Source organism: Balaenoptera musculus, chromosome 19, assembly GCF_009873245.2.
Source record: "Balaenoptera musculus isolate JJ_BM4_2016_0621 chromosome 19, mBalMus1.pri.v3, whole genome shotgun sequence".
In the NCBI taxonomy this organism is placed as follows: Eukaryota; Metazoa; Chordata; class Mammalia; order Artiodactyla; family Balaenopteridae; genus Balaenoptera; species Balaenoptera musculus.
In genome coordinates, this window is record NC_045803.1 from 29292663 (window position 1) to 29313788 (window position 21126).

General features: G+C 33.7%; 1 protein-coding gene across 11 annotated transcripts in view; it reads left to right on the forward strand.

The window, feature by feature from the left end:
- Positions 1-21126, forward strand: part of CHD9 (chromodomain helicase DNA binding protein 9) — a 245391-nt gene that overhangs the window by 63491 nt on the left and 160774 nt on the right. For 7 of the 11 annotated variants that reach the window (XM_036833645.1, XM_036833643.1, XM_036833642.1 and 4 more), the window contains exons 2-3: positions 12483-12591; positions 16468-18090. In XM_036833645.1, the coding sequence (XP_036689540.1) occupies positions 16633-18090 (1458 nt within the window). In that variant the 5' untranslated portion in view covers positions 12483-12591; positions 16468-16632. Of the gene's footprint in view, positions 1-11606; positions 11855-12482; positions 12592-16467; positions 18091-21126 lie in introns of those variants that run through there. The other 4 variants (XM_036833648.1, XM_036833646.1, XM_036833644.1 and 1 more) reach the window with 2 other exon arrangements.

The window sequence follows — 21126 nt, forward strand, 5'->3', positions numbered from 1 at the left end:
TTGTAGCATGTATCAGAATCTTATCCCCTTTTTGTGGTTGGATAATATTCTATTTTATGTTTATACCAAATTTTGTTTATCAGTTGATGGTGCTTAGAGTTTTTCAACTTTTGGCTGTTGTAAATAATGCTGCTATGAATATTGCTGTATAAATATCTGTTTGAGTCCCTGTTATTAATTCTTTTGGGTGTATAGTGTATACCTACGAATAGAACTGCTGGGTTATATGGTAATTCTATGTTTAACTTTTTTTTTTTTTTTTTTTAATGTTTAACTTTTTGAGGAACCACCACACTATTTTCCACATTGGCTGTCCCATTTTACATTCCTACCAGCAGTGTAGGAGGATTTCAGTTTCTCCACGTTCTCCTCAGTGCTTGTTATTTTCCTTTATGTTATACCATCTCTAGTAGGTATGAAATATTGTGATTTTGATTTGCATTCCCTTAATGACTAATGTTGAGTAACTTTTCATGTGTTTTTTTTTTTTTTTTTAATTTTATAGCTACTTTTTTTTTTAAATTTTTATTTATTTTTGGCTGTGCTGGGTCTTCGGTTCGTGCGAGGGCTTTCTCTAGTTGCGGCAAGTGGGGGCCACTCTTCGTCGCGGTGCGGGGACCGCTCTTCATCGCGGTGCGCGGGCCTTTCACTATCGCGGCCCCTCCCGTTGCGGGGCACAGGCTCCAGACGCGCAGGCTCAGTAGTTGTGGCTCACGGGCCCAGCCGCTCCGTGGCATGTGGGATCTTCCCAGACCAGGGCTCGAACCCGTGTCCCCTGCATTAGCAGGCAGATTCTCAACCACTGCGCCACCAGGGAAGCCCTTTTCATGTGTTTATTGGCCATTCCTTTAAGTTGGGTTGTTTTTACAGTATTGTAGGAATTCTTTATAAATTCTGGGTATTAAACTTTTATTAGATATGATTTGCAAATATTTTCTCCCATTTTGTGAGTTGTCTTCACTCTTTTGATACTGTCTTTTGATGCACAAGTTTTCAGTTGTTATGAAGTCCAATTTATCTATTTTTTTCTATTTTTGCTCATGCATTTAGTGTTATATTTAAGAAATCATTGCCAAAACGAAAGTCATGAAGATTTGCCTCCATGTTTTCTTCTAAGAGTGTTAGAATTTTAGCTTTTAAATTTAGATCTTTGATCTGCTTGTGTTAATTTTTATATATGGTATAAGGTAAGGGTTCAGCTTCATTCTTTCGCAGGTGGCTCTTCAGTTTTCCTAGCATCAGTTGTGGAAGAGACTGCTTTTCCCCCACTGAATGGTCTTGGTACCCTTGTCAAAAATCAATTGACCATAGATGTGAGGGTTTATTCCTGGGCTTTCAGTTACATCCCGTTGGTCTGTATGTTTGTCCTTATGCTAGTACCACGCTGTTTTGATAATTGTAGTTTTGTAGTAAGTTTTGAAACTGAGAAGTATGAGTCTTCCAACTTTGTTCTTTTTCAAGATTGTTTTGGCTGTTCTGGGTCCCTTGAAATTCCATATGAATTTCTGCAAAACAAATCATTGGGATTTTGATAGGAATTGCATTGAATCTGTAGGTCACTTTGGGTAGTATTGTCATCTTAACAATATTATGTCTTCCAATTCATGTCTTCGATTTGATTTTTTTAATAAATTTATTTATTTAATTTATTTATTTTTGGCTGCTTTGGGTCTTCATTACTGTGCGTGGGCTTTCTCTAGTTGCCGTGAATGGTGGCTATTCTTCATTTGCAGTGCCTGGGCTTCTCATTGTGATGGCTTCCCTTCTTGCAGAGCACGGGCTGTAGGCACGCGGGCTTCAGGAGTTGTGGCTCACGGGCTCTAGAGCGCAGGCTCGGTAGTTGTGGCGCACGGGCTTAGTTGCTCCGTGGCATGTGGGATCTTCCCAGACCAGGGCTCGAACCTGTGTCCCCTGCATTGGTGGGTGGATTCTTAACCACTGCGCCACCAGGGAAGCCCCTTGTCTTTGATTTATTTAGATTTCATTATTCACAGGATGTCTTTCTATTTATTTAGATATACTTTAATTCCTTTCAGCAATGTTTTGTAGTCTTCAGTGCCCACATCTTACGTGGCCTTCATTAAATTTATTCCTAAGTATTTTTTTAAATGCTATTGTAAATGGAATTTTTTTCTTAATTGCCTTTTTGGAATGGTGATTGCTATTTTACAGAAATAAAACTGATTTTTCTGCATAGATTTGTATCCTGCAATTTTGATAAATTCGTTTATTAGCTCTAACTCTGTGTGTGTGTGTGTATTTATAGTTTTCTGTAGATCATGTTACCTGTGAATAGAGATAGTTGTACTTCTTTTTTTCCACTTTGGATGCCTTTTATTTTACTTTTTTGCCTATTTTGTCCAGCTGAATTTTCCAGTACTGTGTTGAATAGAAGTGGTGAAAGTGGGCATCCTTGTCTTGTTCTTGATATTGGGGCAAAAGTTTTCATTCTTTTACCATTGAGTATGATGTTAGCTGTAAGTTGTTCATATATGGCTTTTATCAAACTGGGGACGTTTGTTTCTATTCCTGTTTTACTGAGTGTTTTTATCAGAAAGAGTGTTAGGTTTTGTCAAACACTTTTTCTTCATTGAATTAATATTGTGTTTCTTCCTTCATTCTGTTAATAAGATATATGATATTGATTGATTTTTATATGTTAATTACCTTTATATACCTAGGATAAGTCCCACTAGGTCATGATGTATATGTTGTATATGTGTGTATATATATGTGTATAATCTGCTGGATTTGGTTTTCTAGTATTTTGTTGATGATTTCTTCATCTGTATTCATAAGGGTTATTAGCCTTTGGTTGGGTTTTTTGTTTTTGTTTTTGTTTTTTTGTAATCCCTTTGGCTTCAGTATCAGGGTAATGTTGACCTCACAGAATGAGTTAGAAAGTGTTCCCACCTTTTCACTTTTGTGGAAGAGTTTGAGAAGGATTGGTGTCAGTCCTATAAATAAGTGATAGAATTCACCATTAAAGAAATCTGGTCCTAGACTTTTATTTGTTGGGAGGTTTTTTTGTTTGTTTGTTTTGTTTTTTAAATTTTATTTTATTGGGGTATGGTTGTTTTATTGGGAGGTTTTGGGTTACAGATTCAATCTCCTTATTTCTTATAGATCTATTTAGATTTTCTATTTCTTTTTGTGTGAGTTTTGGTAGTTTGTGTGGTAGTTTGTCCATTTCATTTAGGTTATCCAATTTGTTGGTGTACAGTTGTTCACATTATCCTTTTATAATCCTTATTTTGTAAAGTCTGTATTAATGTCCTCTCTTGTGTTTCTGCTTTGAGTAATTTGGATCTTCTCTCTTTTCTCTTAGCCAATCTGGCTAAAGGTTTGTCAATTTTGTTGATCTTTTCAGAGAACTGAGGATAGATTTCATTTTTTTTTTCTATTGCTTTTCTCTTCTCTATTTCATTTATCTCTAATCTTTATTATTCCTTTCCTTCTGCTACCTTTGGATTTGTTTGCTCTTCTTTTTTATTTCCTTAAAGTGTACAGTTAGGTTATTGCTCTGAGGTCTTTCTTTTTTAATGTAGTTGTTTACAGATATAAATTTCCATTGGAGCATTGCTTTTACTGCATCTCATTAGGTTTGGTATTGTTGTGTTTTCATTTTCGTTAATCTGAAAGTATTTTCTAGTTTCCCTTGTTATTTTTTCTTTGATGCATTGGTTGTTTAAAAGTGTTTTGTTTAATTTCCATATATTTGTGAGTTTTCCAGTTTTGCTTCTGTTATTGATTTCCAGATTTATTCTGTTGGGATCAGAAAGATACTTTGCATACTTTCAATCTTTTAAAATGTATTAAAAGTTTTGTGGCCTACTATGTGGTCTATCCTGGAGAATGTTTCAGGAACATTTGAGAAGAATAAACATTGTGCTATTGTTGGGTGGAGTGTTTTGTATATATATTTTAGGTCTAATTGGTTTATAGTATTCAAATCCTCTATTTTCTTATTGACTTTTTGTGTGTTTGTTTTATCCACTATTGAACATAGGATATTGAAGTTTCCAACTATTACTGTAGAACTGTCTGTTTCTTCTTTCAATTCTGTGTATATTTGCTGCATAGATTATGTGGCTCTACTGTTAGACACATATATGTTTATAATTATTACATATTTTTGATGGATTGAACCATGTATTGATATGAAATGACGTTCTTTGTTTTTTGTAACCTTTTTGACTTAAAATCCATTGTTTGTTGAAAATACAGCTATTGCAGCGCTCTTGATTATTATTTGCATGGGATATCTTTTTCTGTCCTTTCATTTTTAACCTCTTTGTGGTTTTGTATTTAAAGTGAGTCTTTCATAGATCACATACAGATGGATCATGTTTTTGATTTTGTTTTTATCCATTCTGCCAATATCTTCCTTTTAACTAGAGAATTTAATTCATTTATATTCACAGTAATTACTGATAAGGAAAAACTTATTTCTGTCATTTTGCTATTTGCTTTTTTATGTCTTACATGCTCTTCATTCCTCCATTCATCCTGCTCTTTTTTGTATTCAATTGATTTTTTTGTAGTATACCATTTTGCTTCCCTTTTTTCCTTTTCTGTATATATTTTAGGTATTTCCTAAGCTATAATAACAGCTTGTTTGTATGCCTATGAAAATGATCTAGTAGAATGAGAAAAATTGATGACTCAGGAGAGAGAAGTAAGAGTGACTGTTGCAGTGTCCTTCAGCAGGTAGGAGTGGGGAAGGAAGGCAGAGGAAAGAGAGTATTAACTTTTTACTGCTTGTTACAAAAACGAAACATTTTTTAAGTTAAAAAAAATTCTAAAGCAGAGGAAATTAAAAAGTAATGTCTTCTGTGATTTTTCAGATTTATTTGTGATGTGGTTGGGAATTTGATCAGAAATAGTTTGGCTTGTGAGTGGGAGATTGTTATTCTGGTATATGAGTATCTGTATCCTATCAGTAAGGTCCTCAGAATAGGAGAGGAAAGTAGATCTAGGAATGAATATAAAAACCTGGATGGGAGGAGTACAGGTGCTCCCCTACTTTAATCCTTATTGAGTACAGAACTTGGCAGTCCTTGTTACCTTTTAAAGGGTCAGCTCTACATAATTGAAGGGCAATATTGATCCCATAGTAACTTATTATTTACATTCTTTCAATTAGTATTTGTTGCTCAAAGTCTCTGGACTTCCTACCTTTTAAAAAATAAAAATTCTAGATAATTAAATTTCAGATTCTGATTTTCACTAATATTATGCTGATGTTAGTTCTGAGTTGTCATGTGACATTCCAAAGCAAACTCTTCCTCAATTCTAACATCACTTACTGTTTTTAATGATAATAAAACAACATGTTGCATTTGTATGGAAAGTGTAAGTGTGTAGGATAGGCAACAGGTTTTATCGTTTGTGACAGCATCAGAAAGGATCAGTTTAGTTTCATTTTTTATTGAAGTTTTAAATTTTGATTAAAATAATCACAATAGCTTATTTTCAAAAGCTATGTTTCTTGAGTCATTTTAAAAGTATGTTTATTTTAGAGTTCTTATTTATTTTAAAATTTTACAAGAGTATAATTTATATATACCATTACTTGCTTATTTTAACACTGCCATAGTTTCAAAATTACATTGGATAGCTGAAATATCTTATTTGAGAAGACTAACAGACTTCCATTGTAACTTGACTAAATCTTTCAAAGCGATTCACTTGCTTTTATTTTTTCTCAGAAAAAAAAAATCTGCCTTACAAACACTTGCCAAGTAAAATTAGTTGATAATGAGGTTGAAGAAAATAAAATTTTAATTGACCACTATAACCTTCATTCTTATTTAAGAGAGATAACAGAAAATTAGAAGACTCAAAATAATTTTGCCCATATAACTTTTTCTTTATAAAATAACTTTACTGAGATATAATTTAGATACTAAATAATTCACCCGAAGTATATAATTCAGTGACTTTTAGTATATTCACAGTTATGTATCTATCACCAAAAGTAATAACATTTTCATTGTCCCCCAAAGAACCCCCATAACCTGTATCCAACACTCACCAATCCTTCTAACCCCACCCCTTGACAACCACTAATCTGCTTTTTGTCTCTATATATTTGCCTATTCTTGACATTTCATATAAATGGAATCATATAATACGTAGTCCTTTGTGACTGGCTTCTTTCATTTAGCATGTTTTCAAAGCTCATCCATGTTTTAGCATGTATCAGTACTTAATTTCTTTTTATTGTCAAATAATATTCGGTTATATCAATATACTGCATTTTTTTAAAAACATTTTTTTAAATCTTGTGTTCTCGTATGTTCCTTTACTCCTATAGTTATTTATTAAAATCTTTTTTTTTTTTTTTAGTTAATTTATCTATTTAATTTTGGCTGTGTTGGGTCTTCGTTTCTGTGCGAGAGCTTTCTCTAGTTGCGGCAAGCGGGGGCCACTCTTCATCGCGGTGCGCGGGCCTCTCACTGTCGTGGCCTCTCTTGTTGCGGAGCACAGGCTCCAGACGCGCAGGCTCAGTAGTTGTGGCTCACGGGCCTAGTTGCTCCGTGGCATGTGGGATCTTCCCAGACCAGGGCTTGAACCCGTGTCCCCTGCATTAGCAGGCAGATTCTCAACCACTGTGCCACCAGGGAAGCCCAATATACTGCATTTTATTTCACCATTCATCAGTTGGTGGATATTGGGTTGTTTCCTCTTTTTATCAATAATGCTTCAATGAACATTGTTGTGTAAGCATCTATTTGAGTCCTTGCTTTCAATTTCTTTGGGTATATACTGTTTGAGGAGTTGCCAGACTGTTTTTCAAAGTGACTCCATTTCTAACAGCAGTTTATGAGAATTCCAGCTTCTTTACATCCTCACTAACACTTGTTATTTTCCGGTATTATGTTCCTCCTATCCTAGTGTATATGAAGTGGTATCTCATGATTTTGGTATGCATTTCCCTGTTGACTAATTATGTTTACTGTATTTTCATGTGCTTATTGGCCATTTGTATATCTTCTTGGAGAAATGTCTATTCAGATCCCTCGGCCACTTTTTAATTGGATTATTTGTCTACTATTAAGTTGTAGGAATTTTTTTTGTATATTCTAGATACAAGTCCCTTATCAGATACATGATTTGCAAAATTTTTCTCACATTGTCGCCCTCTTTATCTCATTCTGCCATGGGGTTTCTTTTCACTTTCTTCATATCCTTTGAAGTACAGAAATTTTTAATTTTGATGATGTTGCTCATTTTTTTCTATTAAAACTTTTCTCATTTTGCTTAAGACTCTAGTAACCATCTAACTAATATAGCAAGAGTATGTTCTGGCACATATTATATAATACAGTGTATTCCTATAGTTATAAGGTAGTATATTCTTTTTAATAGCTTTATTATATTTGCTTCCCTAAAACTGTGTTGAGGATGCATATTTAGACTCTGGTTAGCTATTTATTTCCATTTTTTCTCTGTGTTTAATTTGTACCTTGTGAATAATTTTCCATTCTATAATTGAAGTGACAGTTTTAGTTCCTAGTTTATATCAACTTGAATTTAACCTTCCTGGTATTGCATTCCATCCTATTTTTTAAATAGGATGATCCCCCCCAATTTATTAGGATTACTTTGAAGTATATTTAAATTCATAATTTTTTGCAATTTCATAGCATCTTCAGGTTTGAGGTAGTTACTATGAAATTCTTAGATCAATTAATGATGTAGTATAGATTATCTATATGCCTATAAACCTTGTTGAAACTCACTAATAAGTAACTTTGAGGTACTACATTAAAACCAAGAGTTCTCAAGTGCCAGGATTCATAAAATATTAAGATCAGAAGGAACTTTAAGTCTTATCTAGTCAGTTACAGATATGCTGCTGGATTCCTCTTTACAGAATCTCTTTTGAGGTCTCAGCCTGTTTAAAATTTGAATATGTAACTTTAGTAATAAGGAACTCATTATCTTTGTCTTTGGATAGCTCTGTTTCAAATTCCTTTCTTACACTGAGCCAAAATAATTTCCCCTATAGTTTTCTGGGAACCTGTCATTCTAGATCTGCTATTTGGGGTCCTACAGATAGGATGAGTAATAGTGTGGAAAATGAACAATAGGACATTATAGAAAGATAACAAGTAGATTGGTGTGATTAGATTGTAGAGGATGTGGAGAGATGGCGGGGTGGTGACTGGAGATGAGAAAAAATTTGAAGGGCACATGGTCAGCATTAGGGAATAATAGGTTTCCTTTGACAAGTGACATCATCAAATCTTTGTTTCACAAAACTTACTCTGGTCACAATGTGCACGATAGATTACAGTGGGGAAATAACTTTGGGCCGAAAGGTCGGTTTTGTTTATACACTGCCATTAGCCAAATAAAGAATGTAGGAGAAAGATTTTAGAAGAAAGATTGGTTTGGGACCTGTTGAGTTTATACTTAGGGGAAGACCAGGAGGCAGCTGGAAAGATAGTACTAGACATAAAAATTTTTAAGTTGTCAGCAGGTAGGTGATAGAGGATGAGCTTACCAAGGGAGGATATCTAGACTGAGGCGAGGACTGAGGAGAGAAACTTTAAGAAGCATGGTTTCAAGTAACTTCACCAATCTGCTTGCTGTCCTCTGAGTATGTCCCATTTTGTCTGTATTCTTCTTTAAATTAGACACTCAGGCGTGAATATTATACCCAGATTTGGTGTGACCAGCATAAGTGAATATAACATTTTGTTTAACCAGCTATTCAGTCTTTTGCTGGAGCAAATAATGCTGCAATAAATAGCTGTATCTGCCATTTCAGTCAAACATGAACATATTTATGGAATAAATTGTTAGAAGGGAATTTGTTCAGTCAAAGGGTATGTGCACTTGAAATATTTGTGGATATTGGCAAATTTCTCTCTTTAGAGATTTCACCATTTTAGACTTCACAGCGGTCATATGAGAGTATTTTTTTCCAACAACTTCACTAATTTGTGTTATTAGACTTTGGAATTGTTGTGAGTCTGATAGGTGAAAGATGGTATATCAGTGTGGTTCTAATTGACATTCTCTTATTTTGAATGAGAATATGAACTGACTGTTGGTATCCTTTGCCCATTTTTTAATTAGGCTATTAGTATTTTATAGGAAATCTTGATATATTTAAAAATGAGCGTGTCAGGGACTTCCCTGGCTGTCCAGTGGTTAGGACGCTGCGCTTCCACTGCAGGGGGCTGGGTTTCAGTCCCTGGCTGGGGAAGATCCTGCAACCCACAACGCAAGGCCTTTTAAAAAAAAAAGAGCACTTCATCAGTAAATGAGTTGCAGTATTTCTCAGTTTGCTACTTTTCTTTTGTAATCTAGTTTATGAATTTTTTTGGCTGTGACTTGCTAGATGTTAGTTCACCGGCCAGGGATTGAACCTGCACCTTCGGCAGTGAAAGCCACTTGACCACCAGGGAATTCCCTAATTTATGAATCTTTTCATAAAGTTATTTGTGGAATCTAATTAGTGATTATTTAATGACATGTAGATTTTGTTCCATAAATAGAAAATAAGGTGACCCTGTCCATGTTTTCTTCTAGTATTTTCATGGTTTTTTATTTCTGACATTTATATCTTTGATCCATTTGTAATTTATCTTGGTTTGAGAACAAGGTATGGATCTAGCTCTTTTTTTCAGGTGGCCATCCAATTGTCTTGTTTATTTTATAGTTCGTTTCCCCCCAGTTTGAGATACTAAGTTACTTTCTATCATATCTGTTTGGCTTCTCATGTGTCAATACCACCATGTTTTGATAAATGAAATTTTATAATGCTTCAATATTTGGTAGGATTAGTTCTTCCTGGTTGTCCTTCTTTTTCAGATCTTTTCCTGGCTTTGCTTTTTGTCTATGTAGAAACACCTTGTCTGACTGTGAAAAAAACTGTTGGAATTTTTACTGAGGCCACATTAATTTCAGACATTAGTATATAGAGAGTTCATATATTTATAATAGTATACTGAGAGTTCATTTATAGTATGGACATAGTTTTCTACCTAAGAGCATTTTATATAAAGAATATGAAGTAGTTATCAACATTAAAAATCAGGGAATTTCCAGCTCCTCTTTAAAACTTAGAAACAACAATTAACTGAAGCTGACTAGTGGCTGCCCCTTTGTACTTTTAGTCAGCCATAGTTCTCTTCTGGCCAGCTTCACTCATTTATGTCACAGGCCTGGCCTCTGTAGAATTTGCAACCTGAATGTACTTGTAGAATTGATTATCTGCACTGAAAACAGCACCCCATAGTTAAAAGTTATTAGATTTGATCCATTGCTCCATTCTCTTGAGATTCTTTTGTATCTTGGTTCTGTTAACTATGGTAGTTAAGTTTGCCTTCCAACTTAAAATCACCTTCGTTTAAGCTGAACCAGACAAGGTGATGATAGAAATTCTGTAGTACACTATTGGAAAATTAATTAGTACTATTTCAGGGTGGTTTCACCTGGTTACTAGTATATTGTCACATAATTTTACTAGTATTAAGCTAGTAAATTCTGTACTATCTACCTGTCATGTACTTAGACGCACTATAGGAACCCTAGGGAAATTAGTAATATGGGAGCAATAGTTGAAGGTTTATCCCTTTAACATTAAACCTTTTATTTTAACCGTTTTAGATAAAATTTTTCCCATTTCAGTAAATGGGGAATATTTTGCCTATAGCTTTGAAAAGAGAAGCTTTAAGGGAGACATAAGTCTTCAGGAATTGGAAGGTTTGTCACAATTAGATTTATTTTAAACAATCTCAAAGTAAATGCCTAGAAAGGAAGGAGGAAATTTGACTTGATGTAAAGAAGAACTTCTTAACAGGCATTCAAGCCTAGTTTGAATGCCTTAACAAGAGTTGTTTCTAGAAGTATACAGAACATTTTTTTTTAAACAAAGAAATGGCAAACTCAAGTTTGCCAGCTTTTTATTTTGCCAAGTAAGAATATTCTTTTCTTTTTAATTTTAAAGATCTAATTGGCTTTATTAAATGATTCATGAATTGGGCAGCATCCCATCTAGCAAATAGAGAGGAATTCCCAGGATATTCTTTAAAATGACTAATATCCTTGTCATTATCATTTAATTTTTTAAAAAAATGTTTCTGGGTCCAACTTTAAGTGTTTTGGTCACTGTCATTGGAAGAGGTGATATTTGCTATCTAACAATAACTTCAAATGTTAGTAGCCACAGTAAAAATGTTAGGCAAGTGTTAAGCCAGAGAAGAAATTTTAATCAGTGAAATAGTTCCCTACTGCCTCTAGGATAAAGTCCAGATTTCTTAACATGGCTAATAAAAGACCTGGATATCTGACTTCTGCTTGCCTCTCGACATCTCTCTGTTGGGCTAATAGCATGCTCTGGCCACATTATGCTATTGAGTAGTTCCCAAAATGCCTTGTCCTGGCTCACCTCCGGGCATTTCTTTAGTGTTCCCTCTGTGCTCTTGTCAGTTTTAGGTACAATGCAAGAGAGTGAGGGGATTGTAAAAGACCTGTTCTCTACCCTAATAGAGGTTACAGCTTACTGGTAGAGTATTTTACCTTTCATCTTTGAAGCAGACAGGATTGTAGTTAATATTTTATATAGTTACTACTGTTCTTTGGGGTTTTTTTTACAGATGAAAACAAAAAGTACGTGATCTTCTCAAGGTCATAACAGCTAGAAGGTAGTAGAGCCAGGACTCAGGTCTAGTGTTTGTTTAAAGTATCATGTTCTTTCTAATTCCTGTGTAGTCATTCACTGATTTAGCAAAAATGTATTGCATGCCTACTATGCTAGGCAACATACTAAGGATACAAAGATTATAAAGGTGTTCCTTTTTTCCAAGGGTGTAGAGTCTGCTGGAGAGAAAAGGTAATATATTATCACAATGCAATATTATTTATTATTTATCATATGCACAGATTACTAGACAGGCTTGAGTAGGTAGAGTCCTTCTATAGGAGATTAATCCTAAACTGAATTTGCTCCAGGTACAAATATGAAATAGCTATAAGTAGCTCATAAAGTAAAAATTAATGTAGCAGAAATTTAATACTGTATAGAAATGTTGCAGACATGACTATAATAGAGGACTGAATAATTTGGTAGGGATCAATGGTTGTATTAAGTTGGAAAAGCTGTTAATGTGTGGAAATTATTGGGAAGCCTAATTCATTTAGTCTCAAAAATATTGAGAGACTTAGAGAATATAGAAATGTCTTGGAGAAAAAGCAACTCTTAGACACTAAGGAAAGTAAATTTACCATTGAAGTAAGTTTATATATATATATATATATTCTGTTATAGAACACATATTTAGAGGTCTTATTTTTACTCATATGACCCAGTTCAAATGTCACCTCTTCTCTATGCCTTTCCTCATCTTTTCCGGACATAATTAATTGCTATCCAATCTGTACTACCACAGTATAGTGATTTGTATACATCTCTGCTAAGACGTATATCATATTATTTGTTTATGTGTTTTCTTCCCCTCTAGATTATGAATTTTTTGAAGGCAGGGATTCTGTCCTATTGATATTTGAATCCATTTTATATGATCATCATCATGTTTGGCATCGGATGACTGTAGAAATGAAGATAGATAAGTAATTTGTTTTTGATTCTAAATACTTGTTTTAACTTTAGAAGAATTCCGTCCCCCAAATGTCTTAATTTAATGTACTTAATTGATAAGGCCCACTACAGCATTGCTCCAACTTGTATTTCCACCTTTATTTTCCACTTTTCTCCTTTTATATACTCTGCAGTGGTCATACTATTTCCTAAATATACTTCCTTCCTGCCTGCCATTTCTTTATTCCTGAATTCTTTGCCTGGCCTTTCCTTCCAATCCCTTTTCTAAGACCCCTTCAAATGCTAATTGTTCTAAGAAGCTTTTCCTGAATAACTTGCCAAATATGCTCTCTTCTCTTTATAAATCACCTTATAGATAAACTTGTGCCTCTCTTAGGCCACGTTTATCATATTTTATTCAGTATATGACGTGCTTTTCTTGTGCCATTACTCCTTATCTCCCCCATTTAGATTCTGAACTTCCTGAGGGCAGGGGCTTTTGTAGTTTCTACAAAGCTGCTTTGGATGTAATGGACAGTCCATAAATATTTGCTTAATTAAATAGTTAAAATCGGACTGATGTGATGTTTTAATAAAGTTGGAAAATAGTACATTTACTAGAATGAAATAAGATGATAGCTCTTAAGAGCAGCTTAATTGATTAATCAATTAAGAAATTAATTAATTGTAGAATAAACTGTTCAAATCAGAAAGTATGACCATTTTTTTAGATTTTATGGGCATGTTTTCATAGTTCACCTTTAGTTTCTATTTTTATAACTAAGGTTGATGACTTACATGTATCTTGTTGCATATGAAATGTATATCTTCTTAGTATAGCAAGGTGTCTATATTCATTTTCCTCATTAGATGTTCCTCTTCTGTTTGTACTTTTATAAAAGCACAAATATTGTATTATATTGGTAATGGTCTATTTACTTGTCTGTATCCCCCTTCAGAGGTCAGTTATTATTCATCATCCTAGTGCCTAGAAGTTGTTTATCAATAAATGTTTGTTGGAAAAGTAGATAGCAAAATTGTTTTCTTAATTAAAATTTTTACACCTCCCCATATTTTCGGTAGGCTTCGGGTTACATAAATGTAGAAAATACTTTGCTTTAGCATAATCTACCATAATGTACAAAAATTCAAAGACTATACCATTTCTTTCCTAAATGGAATATTACTGCTCTGATACATCATAAACTTAATTCCAGAACAGTGTTCTAAAAAACATTTAACTATTTCTTAAGAATAAAACAAATGTACAAGCCTGTAGTACGCAGTATCAATTCAGAATGTTTTATATTTTATGTTCACTGTTATCAATAATTAGGAATATATGAACGAAAGTCATATGCTTCAGATAATTTACCTTCAGCATTCGATTGGGCAGTAATTTTTTGTAGTACTGGGTTCTGAACTCTTGAAGTAATACATACTGAATATTCAGGAAATTACTTTAATCAATTCTAAGATGCATATTTTTTCTACTTTTAATATCTCTGATGTTAGGATGTGTCTCAGTCACTGTCTGCCCAGTGGCTGTCAGGGAGTAGTTGTCATTGCCTGTGTGTACAAAAACTTAGTCATAGATTTTATATTGCCATCACTTCAGCTGGGCTATGTACATCGGTACTATACATGTTTAATTACTTAAAATGTCTCTAAAAAGATACACTATTATTCAGCTTTAAAAAAAAGTTATTGATTATGCAGAGAGGCACAGAGACAGAGTAGCAGAACATAAATTTAATATTAGTGAAGCAAATATTTGTTGTTGAAGAAATGACAGCAATTCTACATTTTCTTACAGAGCAACAGTCAGGTGTTTATGGACCAAAAAGAGTACTTCATGGGAGAGGAAATTCTCAAATCGTTTGGAATAAGTCTAAGTCTAAAAATGTTCTTAAAAGTTATTTCACAGATTATAAAATAAAAATTCAAAGTGGTATAGTGTCATAGTTTATTTCTTCACGTTACATCAGCTAATAACGTACTTTGTATTTGATAACATACTGGATTTGGTAACTTCCATTGTAATTCTTCTTTTTTCCTCTTGGTAAATAATCATACATCCATTAAAAAATATATAGGACGTTGCTTTTCTGACTATTGGGTGAGGTATACATAGATGTTCCCTTGTCTAGAGTCTATAGCTAAATATAAGATATGTTCCAGAGAAGTGACTTAACCTACTTTTTTTTTTTTTTTGGCTAATGCTATGTTCAGTTCAGAACATATAGTACTCTATCTGCTTGGTCTCACAATTATAAAATCTGGAAAAATAATTTCTTCTTTTTTTCTGCATTTTACCTTTTCTAAAATTATATGTTTGTTAAAGCATTTGTATACCATTGTGATAGATAAGTCCATTTCTAGGTAAAATTAATATAGATTTTGGTAGTTTTTCCTTCTCAGAATTTTTCAAAAGTATTTCTTCATTTAAATAGTGAACAGACGTTTTGTTTAGGATATTTATATTTTCTAAAACGGACCTCCCAAAATAGAAGTTCTGGAAAAGTTTCTTAGACCTTTGCTAATTTTTGAATAAACGAGAAGCAAGAATCTCCATTTGTGGTTCTCTGTGCAAGACAGTGGGGGCAGAACCCTAAATTACCTTTGTTGAAAATGTTTGGAATGAGTCAAGCCTGGAACAAAATTAGCCAGCCATTTCATGTTAGCAAGTAACCTATTAGATCCTTTCCACACATAAATTGTATGTATGTATATGTGATGTGTGTGTGTGTATAAATGTTATCATTTTTTCTCTTGATATTATCGTAAGATTTATTGCTTAGCTTAAGCTACTGTTTGTTTTTGCCTCAGCTTGATTATCAATACACTTTATTTGCACAGTTTAGTAGCTATAATAAGCAACGGGTTATTCCAAATGATTTAATGGTGGGCCACTTAGGGATAGAGTAATGAATATAACTGTTAACAGGAAGGTGCTTGGTTTTGCTACACAGATGTCTAAATCAGTTGGCTGTCAGTAGGCTGATCTTCCATGGTAGATGAACAAGAGGACCATGGTGGCAATATATTGCAACATCCCCAACATAACACATGTCTGTGTTGTCTATCAGCTGACCAGATGGCTAACTTTTATCTCATTTAGGGCCAGCTTATCATGACCTCATACAATTGCTCTTCTTGATGTAGTTCCATGTATACCATATGAAATAGTAGCTTTATCTGCTCAAGGGGTCTAGAGCAAAAGATCACAACATACTTGCTAATCTAAGAGGATTCTGATGTCAGTTATCTTAGCAAGACATAACATTAAAATGTAATACATATATATTTTATACATGCTAGAGCTGCTGGGGAGTGATGGCCATTTCATGGTATGGGAGAGAGTCTGACATTTCATTCTCAAGTTTACTTTACATTCTGTCATTATAACATGTGAACTTCAAAATGAAGTAATATACATCATTACTTTTAAATGCATATAGTCATGTCCCCGTACCAGCAGTTTTTTCCTTGTAGGGAATATATATATATATTTTAATAGATCTTTATTGGAGTATAATTGCTTCACAATACTGTGTTAGTTTATGTTGCACAACAAAGCGAATCAGCCATATGCATACACATTTCCGCATATCTCCTCCCTCTTGAGCCTCCCTCCCATCCTCCCTATCCCAGCCCTCTAGGTCATCGTAAAGCACCGAGCCGATCTTCCTGTGATATGCTGCTGCTTCCCACCAGCCAACTATTCTACATTCGGTAGTGTATATATGTTGATTCCTTGTAGGGAATATTAATGAGCTATTTGCAATGAATTACCCTACCAAAACATACTGTACACTGAGATTTTATGTTTTTTAAATCATATATAAACTTTGTAAAACTTTAATGAATATTCATTATCAAACTTTGTTTTTGTTCTTATTTCCTAGGATTCTGACACTTCCTGACATGTCGTTATCCAGAGCAATAATGAACATTGACCTGTTTCGGATTAGTTGATGTCCTTTGGAAATGATCCAGTAATATCTACTACAGAGAAGCTGAATATACTCCATTTGGAGTGAACAGCCCAGTTTGTTATTGAATTTTTCAAGATGACAGATCCAATGATGGACTTTTTTGATGATGCCAATCTGTTTGGTGAGACCTTAGAAGGTTTGTCAGATGATGCATTTGTACAACCAGGACCTGTTTCACTAGTTGATGAATTGAACTTGGGTGCAGAATTTGAACCTTTGCACATAGACTCACTGAACCATGTTCAAGGTACTCCAACACATCAGAAGATGACTGATTATGAACAGTTAAATCAGTTTGATTCAATGAAATTTCACCAAGTTAATCAGTCTTTTGGTAGCCCAGCTGAACATGTGTTATCTCCACACTCTCAGTTTAATTGTTCTCCGATCCACCCTCAGAACCAACCCAATGGTTTGTTTCCAGATGTAGCAGATGGCAGTCCAATGTGGGGCCATCAGACAGCTACTAGCATTTCAAGTCAAAATGGGTCTCCTTTTCACCAACAAGGACATTCTCACTCTATGCATCAAACTAAAAGCTTTGTGGCACACCATGACTTTGCCTTATTTCAGGCCAATGAACAACAAACACAGTGCACTTCGCTACGCTCACAACAAAACAGAAATAATCTTAACCCAGGGCAAAATTCTCTTAGCCAGTCTAAAAATTTTATGGATGTTAATGTTTCTGGTCCACACAGAGTCAGTGTTAACCATCCACCACAAATTAATAATGCATCTACTTCACAACAGTCCCTTTCGATGCAGCAATTTTCTCAAACGTCAAATCCTTCAGTACACTTCCTGAAGTGTAGCAATCATCAAGAAGGAAATTTTAATGGACCTTCTCCAAATATGACTTCTTGTTCTGTCAGTAATTCACAGCAGTTTTCTTCACATTATTCCTTTTCCAGTAATCATGTGTCACCAAATAATCTTCTTCAGTCCTCTGCAGTTCTTGCACCTAATCATACAAATCAGACTTTATCTGATTTTACTGGGAGTAATTCCTTTTCACCTCATAGGGGAATCAAGCAAGAATCGACTCAGCATATGCTAAATCCCAATACATCGCTGCATTCAAATAACTTCCAAATGTTGCATTCATCACATCCTCAGGGTAATTACAGCAATTCAAAATTATCTCCTGTTCACATGAACTTCCCGGATCCTGTTGACTCAGGAACTCAAATGGGCCATTTCAATGATCATGTAGAAACTAATGGCTTTTCATCTTTAGAAGAGAATTTACTTCATCAAGTGGAATCTCAAACTGAGCCATTCACAGGACTTGACCCAGAAGACCTCCTTCAGGAGGGTCTCCTTCCCCAGTTTGATGAGTCAGCTTTTGGGCAAGATAATTCAAGTCATGTTTTAGATCATGACCTTGATCGGCAATTTACTTCACATCTTGTAACACGGCCTTCTGATATGGCTCAAACTCAGTTGCATACTCAGGCTCGGAGTTGGCATTCATCACTTTCTAATCATCAGCATTTACATGACAGAAATCGCCTATGTTTACAGCGACAGGTATGTAGCTCTAATTTTGGTGGTTTGGGGTGGGGTGAGTTTTTACTCATTGAGTTAATTTCATATGAGACATATTCAGAATTTCTCAAACTCAGTCATTCTGTCAGGTGGATGTATATTTTAATATAGGTTTCTATTTTCAGTAGTCTTATATTTGAAAGTGATTCATTGATGTGCTCAAAGCAATATACTTCTATATTTAGAAAATTATAAGGTATTAAGACGTCTTTTGTAACTTTCAATTATGATTGCCTTTAACAGAAAGATTTATTAAAAACAAACAAAAACTTAATAACCATAATTAAAAGGAAAACAATAGATTGGGAACATTTTATTGCAAAGATAATGGGTGTAGAGTTAATACTCCTATAAAAAACTCATAATTTGATAAGATCTCAGTTGATAATTGGATAAAACATAAAAGCTGAAATTCACAAAAACGGGTCAAATTAGTAAACATAACATTCAGGATAATATGCAACTTTAGTAATAACTCAGTTACAGTGTGGTTTCATTTTTACCTACTAGAAAAAATTTTTTAATTTTGATGCTTAACGCTGGCAAATTTATGGTGAAATTGGAACTTTTACATAGCTTTGTAATTGATACAGATATTTTGGAAAGCAATTTGGTGGCATGTTTGAGTATACAAATACTTTATTACAATAACCCAAACATAGCAAAAGTGATATACCCAAAGATATTTATCTTGCTGTATCTATAAGGGAAAATTGGAAACAGCACAGTTTGTTATCATATCCGTATTAGATGGACTATTATAGACATTAAAAAGACTTTGATAATATGTTAGTGATAGGGGAAAAGCATAATTCAAAATTAAGATCACAGTAAAGTGGTTAAGAGTCCAGGCTTTGGTTCCAGACTACCGGGGTTAGAATCTTGGCTCATGTTACTTATTTGGTGCGTAACTTTTAGCTATTTAAATAATTTCTATGCATCTCATTTGCTTCATCTTTAAATATGGAAAATAAAAGAGCTTTGATAAGGATGAAGAGAGTTGTAACATGTAAAAGTGCTTAAAACCATGCCTAGCATATAATAAGCACTTACTAAATGTTTTTATAAGTATAATTAAATTTAATTTTTTAATTTAAATAATTAAATTAAAATTAATTTTTTTCATTGCAGTATGAAAATATACATATGAAAAATACTGAAAGGAAATAGATTGTTTTAGGGTAGTGCAATTACACTTTCCTTTGTTTTTTATAGCTTTTGTCATGTGAATGTATTACTTTTAAAATTTTTAAAAATGTATTTAATGCAATATTTTATCATTTTTCTGAAAGTTTGTTGTTAAATTAAAGATTTATAAAATGCTTCAGTACGTTGTTTACTTGTGAGATTTGGTGGACAGTGAAGTATATACCATGGTTCTTGAAACTAAGTATTTAGGAACCATTTTTTAATTTCAAAGCCTTGAAGTGTTTGAAAAAGATAAAATCTTTTTCTTTTCCTTTGGGGATCATGGTATTTTCAGTACAGCTTTTGAATTGTCTAGATAGATTTAAGATATTTAAAAGGGACTTGTAAACTCTCCTCCTCCCCTTCTTTTTGTGGCCTGAATATAATAATATTATGATTTTGCTCCCTCTACTGGAAGAGGATCAAGCATCTTAAGTTAGAAGGACCCTGGGGAAAAACCTCTATTGATTGAACCTAGGGTCATCTATCTACTTTTTATGTAGATATCTGTCTACCTTGACTGACTAATTTGTCCAGCATAGAATTAAAGTTATGAAATCTGAAATTTATTAACTTCTTTTCTTTTTTCTTTTTTTTTTATGTATATACCCTTATATTTTTATTGATATATAATTCACATGCTGTACAATTTACCAATTTAAAGTGAGTTTTAGTATATTCATAGAGTAGTGCAACCATCACCATAATCAATTTTAGAGCATTTTTATCACCCCCAAAAGAAATTCCACACCCATCAGCAGTCGGTCTCCACTCCTCTCTGCCCCCAGGCCCTGAAAACCACTAACCTACTTTCTGTCTCTATGGATTCGCCTATTGTGAACATTTTATATAAATTGTATCTTACAGTATGTGGCCTTTGTGTCTGGTTTTTTTTTTTTTCACTTGGCATAATGTTTTCAAGAGATCCATACACATGTCATACACATACACAAGAGTATTCTCTGAATGCTCCAAAAGCACCTCGGTGGCACTGTTCTGCTGTTAACTTTCTCACCCTTTTCAGAGACTTCACCTCACATCTCGATTCATTTAGGAACTTCTTTTCTTAATTGTATTTTTCTGAGGATTTTTTTTTATTCATGTTTTCCTAAACATGTTCTACCAGCTTTAAAAAGAAGTTTCCCTTTTATAGATTTGGAATGAATGGAGGATAATTACAAATAGCTAAAGTAGTCCCTAATACTAATATTTAGATATCAGTACTTAATACCATCTGAGAGAAACTTTTTTCAGACGCATTAGCAGCAGCCTTTAATAAATCATCTTATCTACACTGATACATTCATAAGGTTTTATTTAAATGTACTCACCTTTTTGTTTCAGAGTTTGTTTTGTTTTACTAACTTACTCTTTTTGTTACATGTTTAAAAACTGATAAAGGACAGCTGGCTTTGAATACTTATCTGACTTATTGAAAGTCTGTTCTCAAGTTTCCTGTTATTTCTTAGTGTTAAGACTTAGAGTTGGACATTTCTCGTTGTTGGGGTGAAGAATAGAGGTGGATTGGTAGAGAAGGTAGGAGATTATGATTATGATTAATATGGATTGCATATAGGTGTTATATGTACAGAATTATGTCAGATATCCTAAATATGTGAAATTTAAATTATTTAATATTTATAATTTATGACAAATTGTGGCAGAGCATATAAGTCTTTGTGTAATTTTTGGCATTTTTTGAACAGTTATGGTTACGACGTAGACAAAATGTTGCACTACTACAGTTTTCCCCAGGTTCTATGAAAATAATTTTTTTCCTAGGTTTTTTTTTTTTGTTGTTAAACTCTCTTAAATGTAGTAATTTCATTT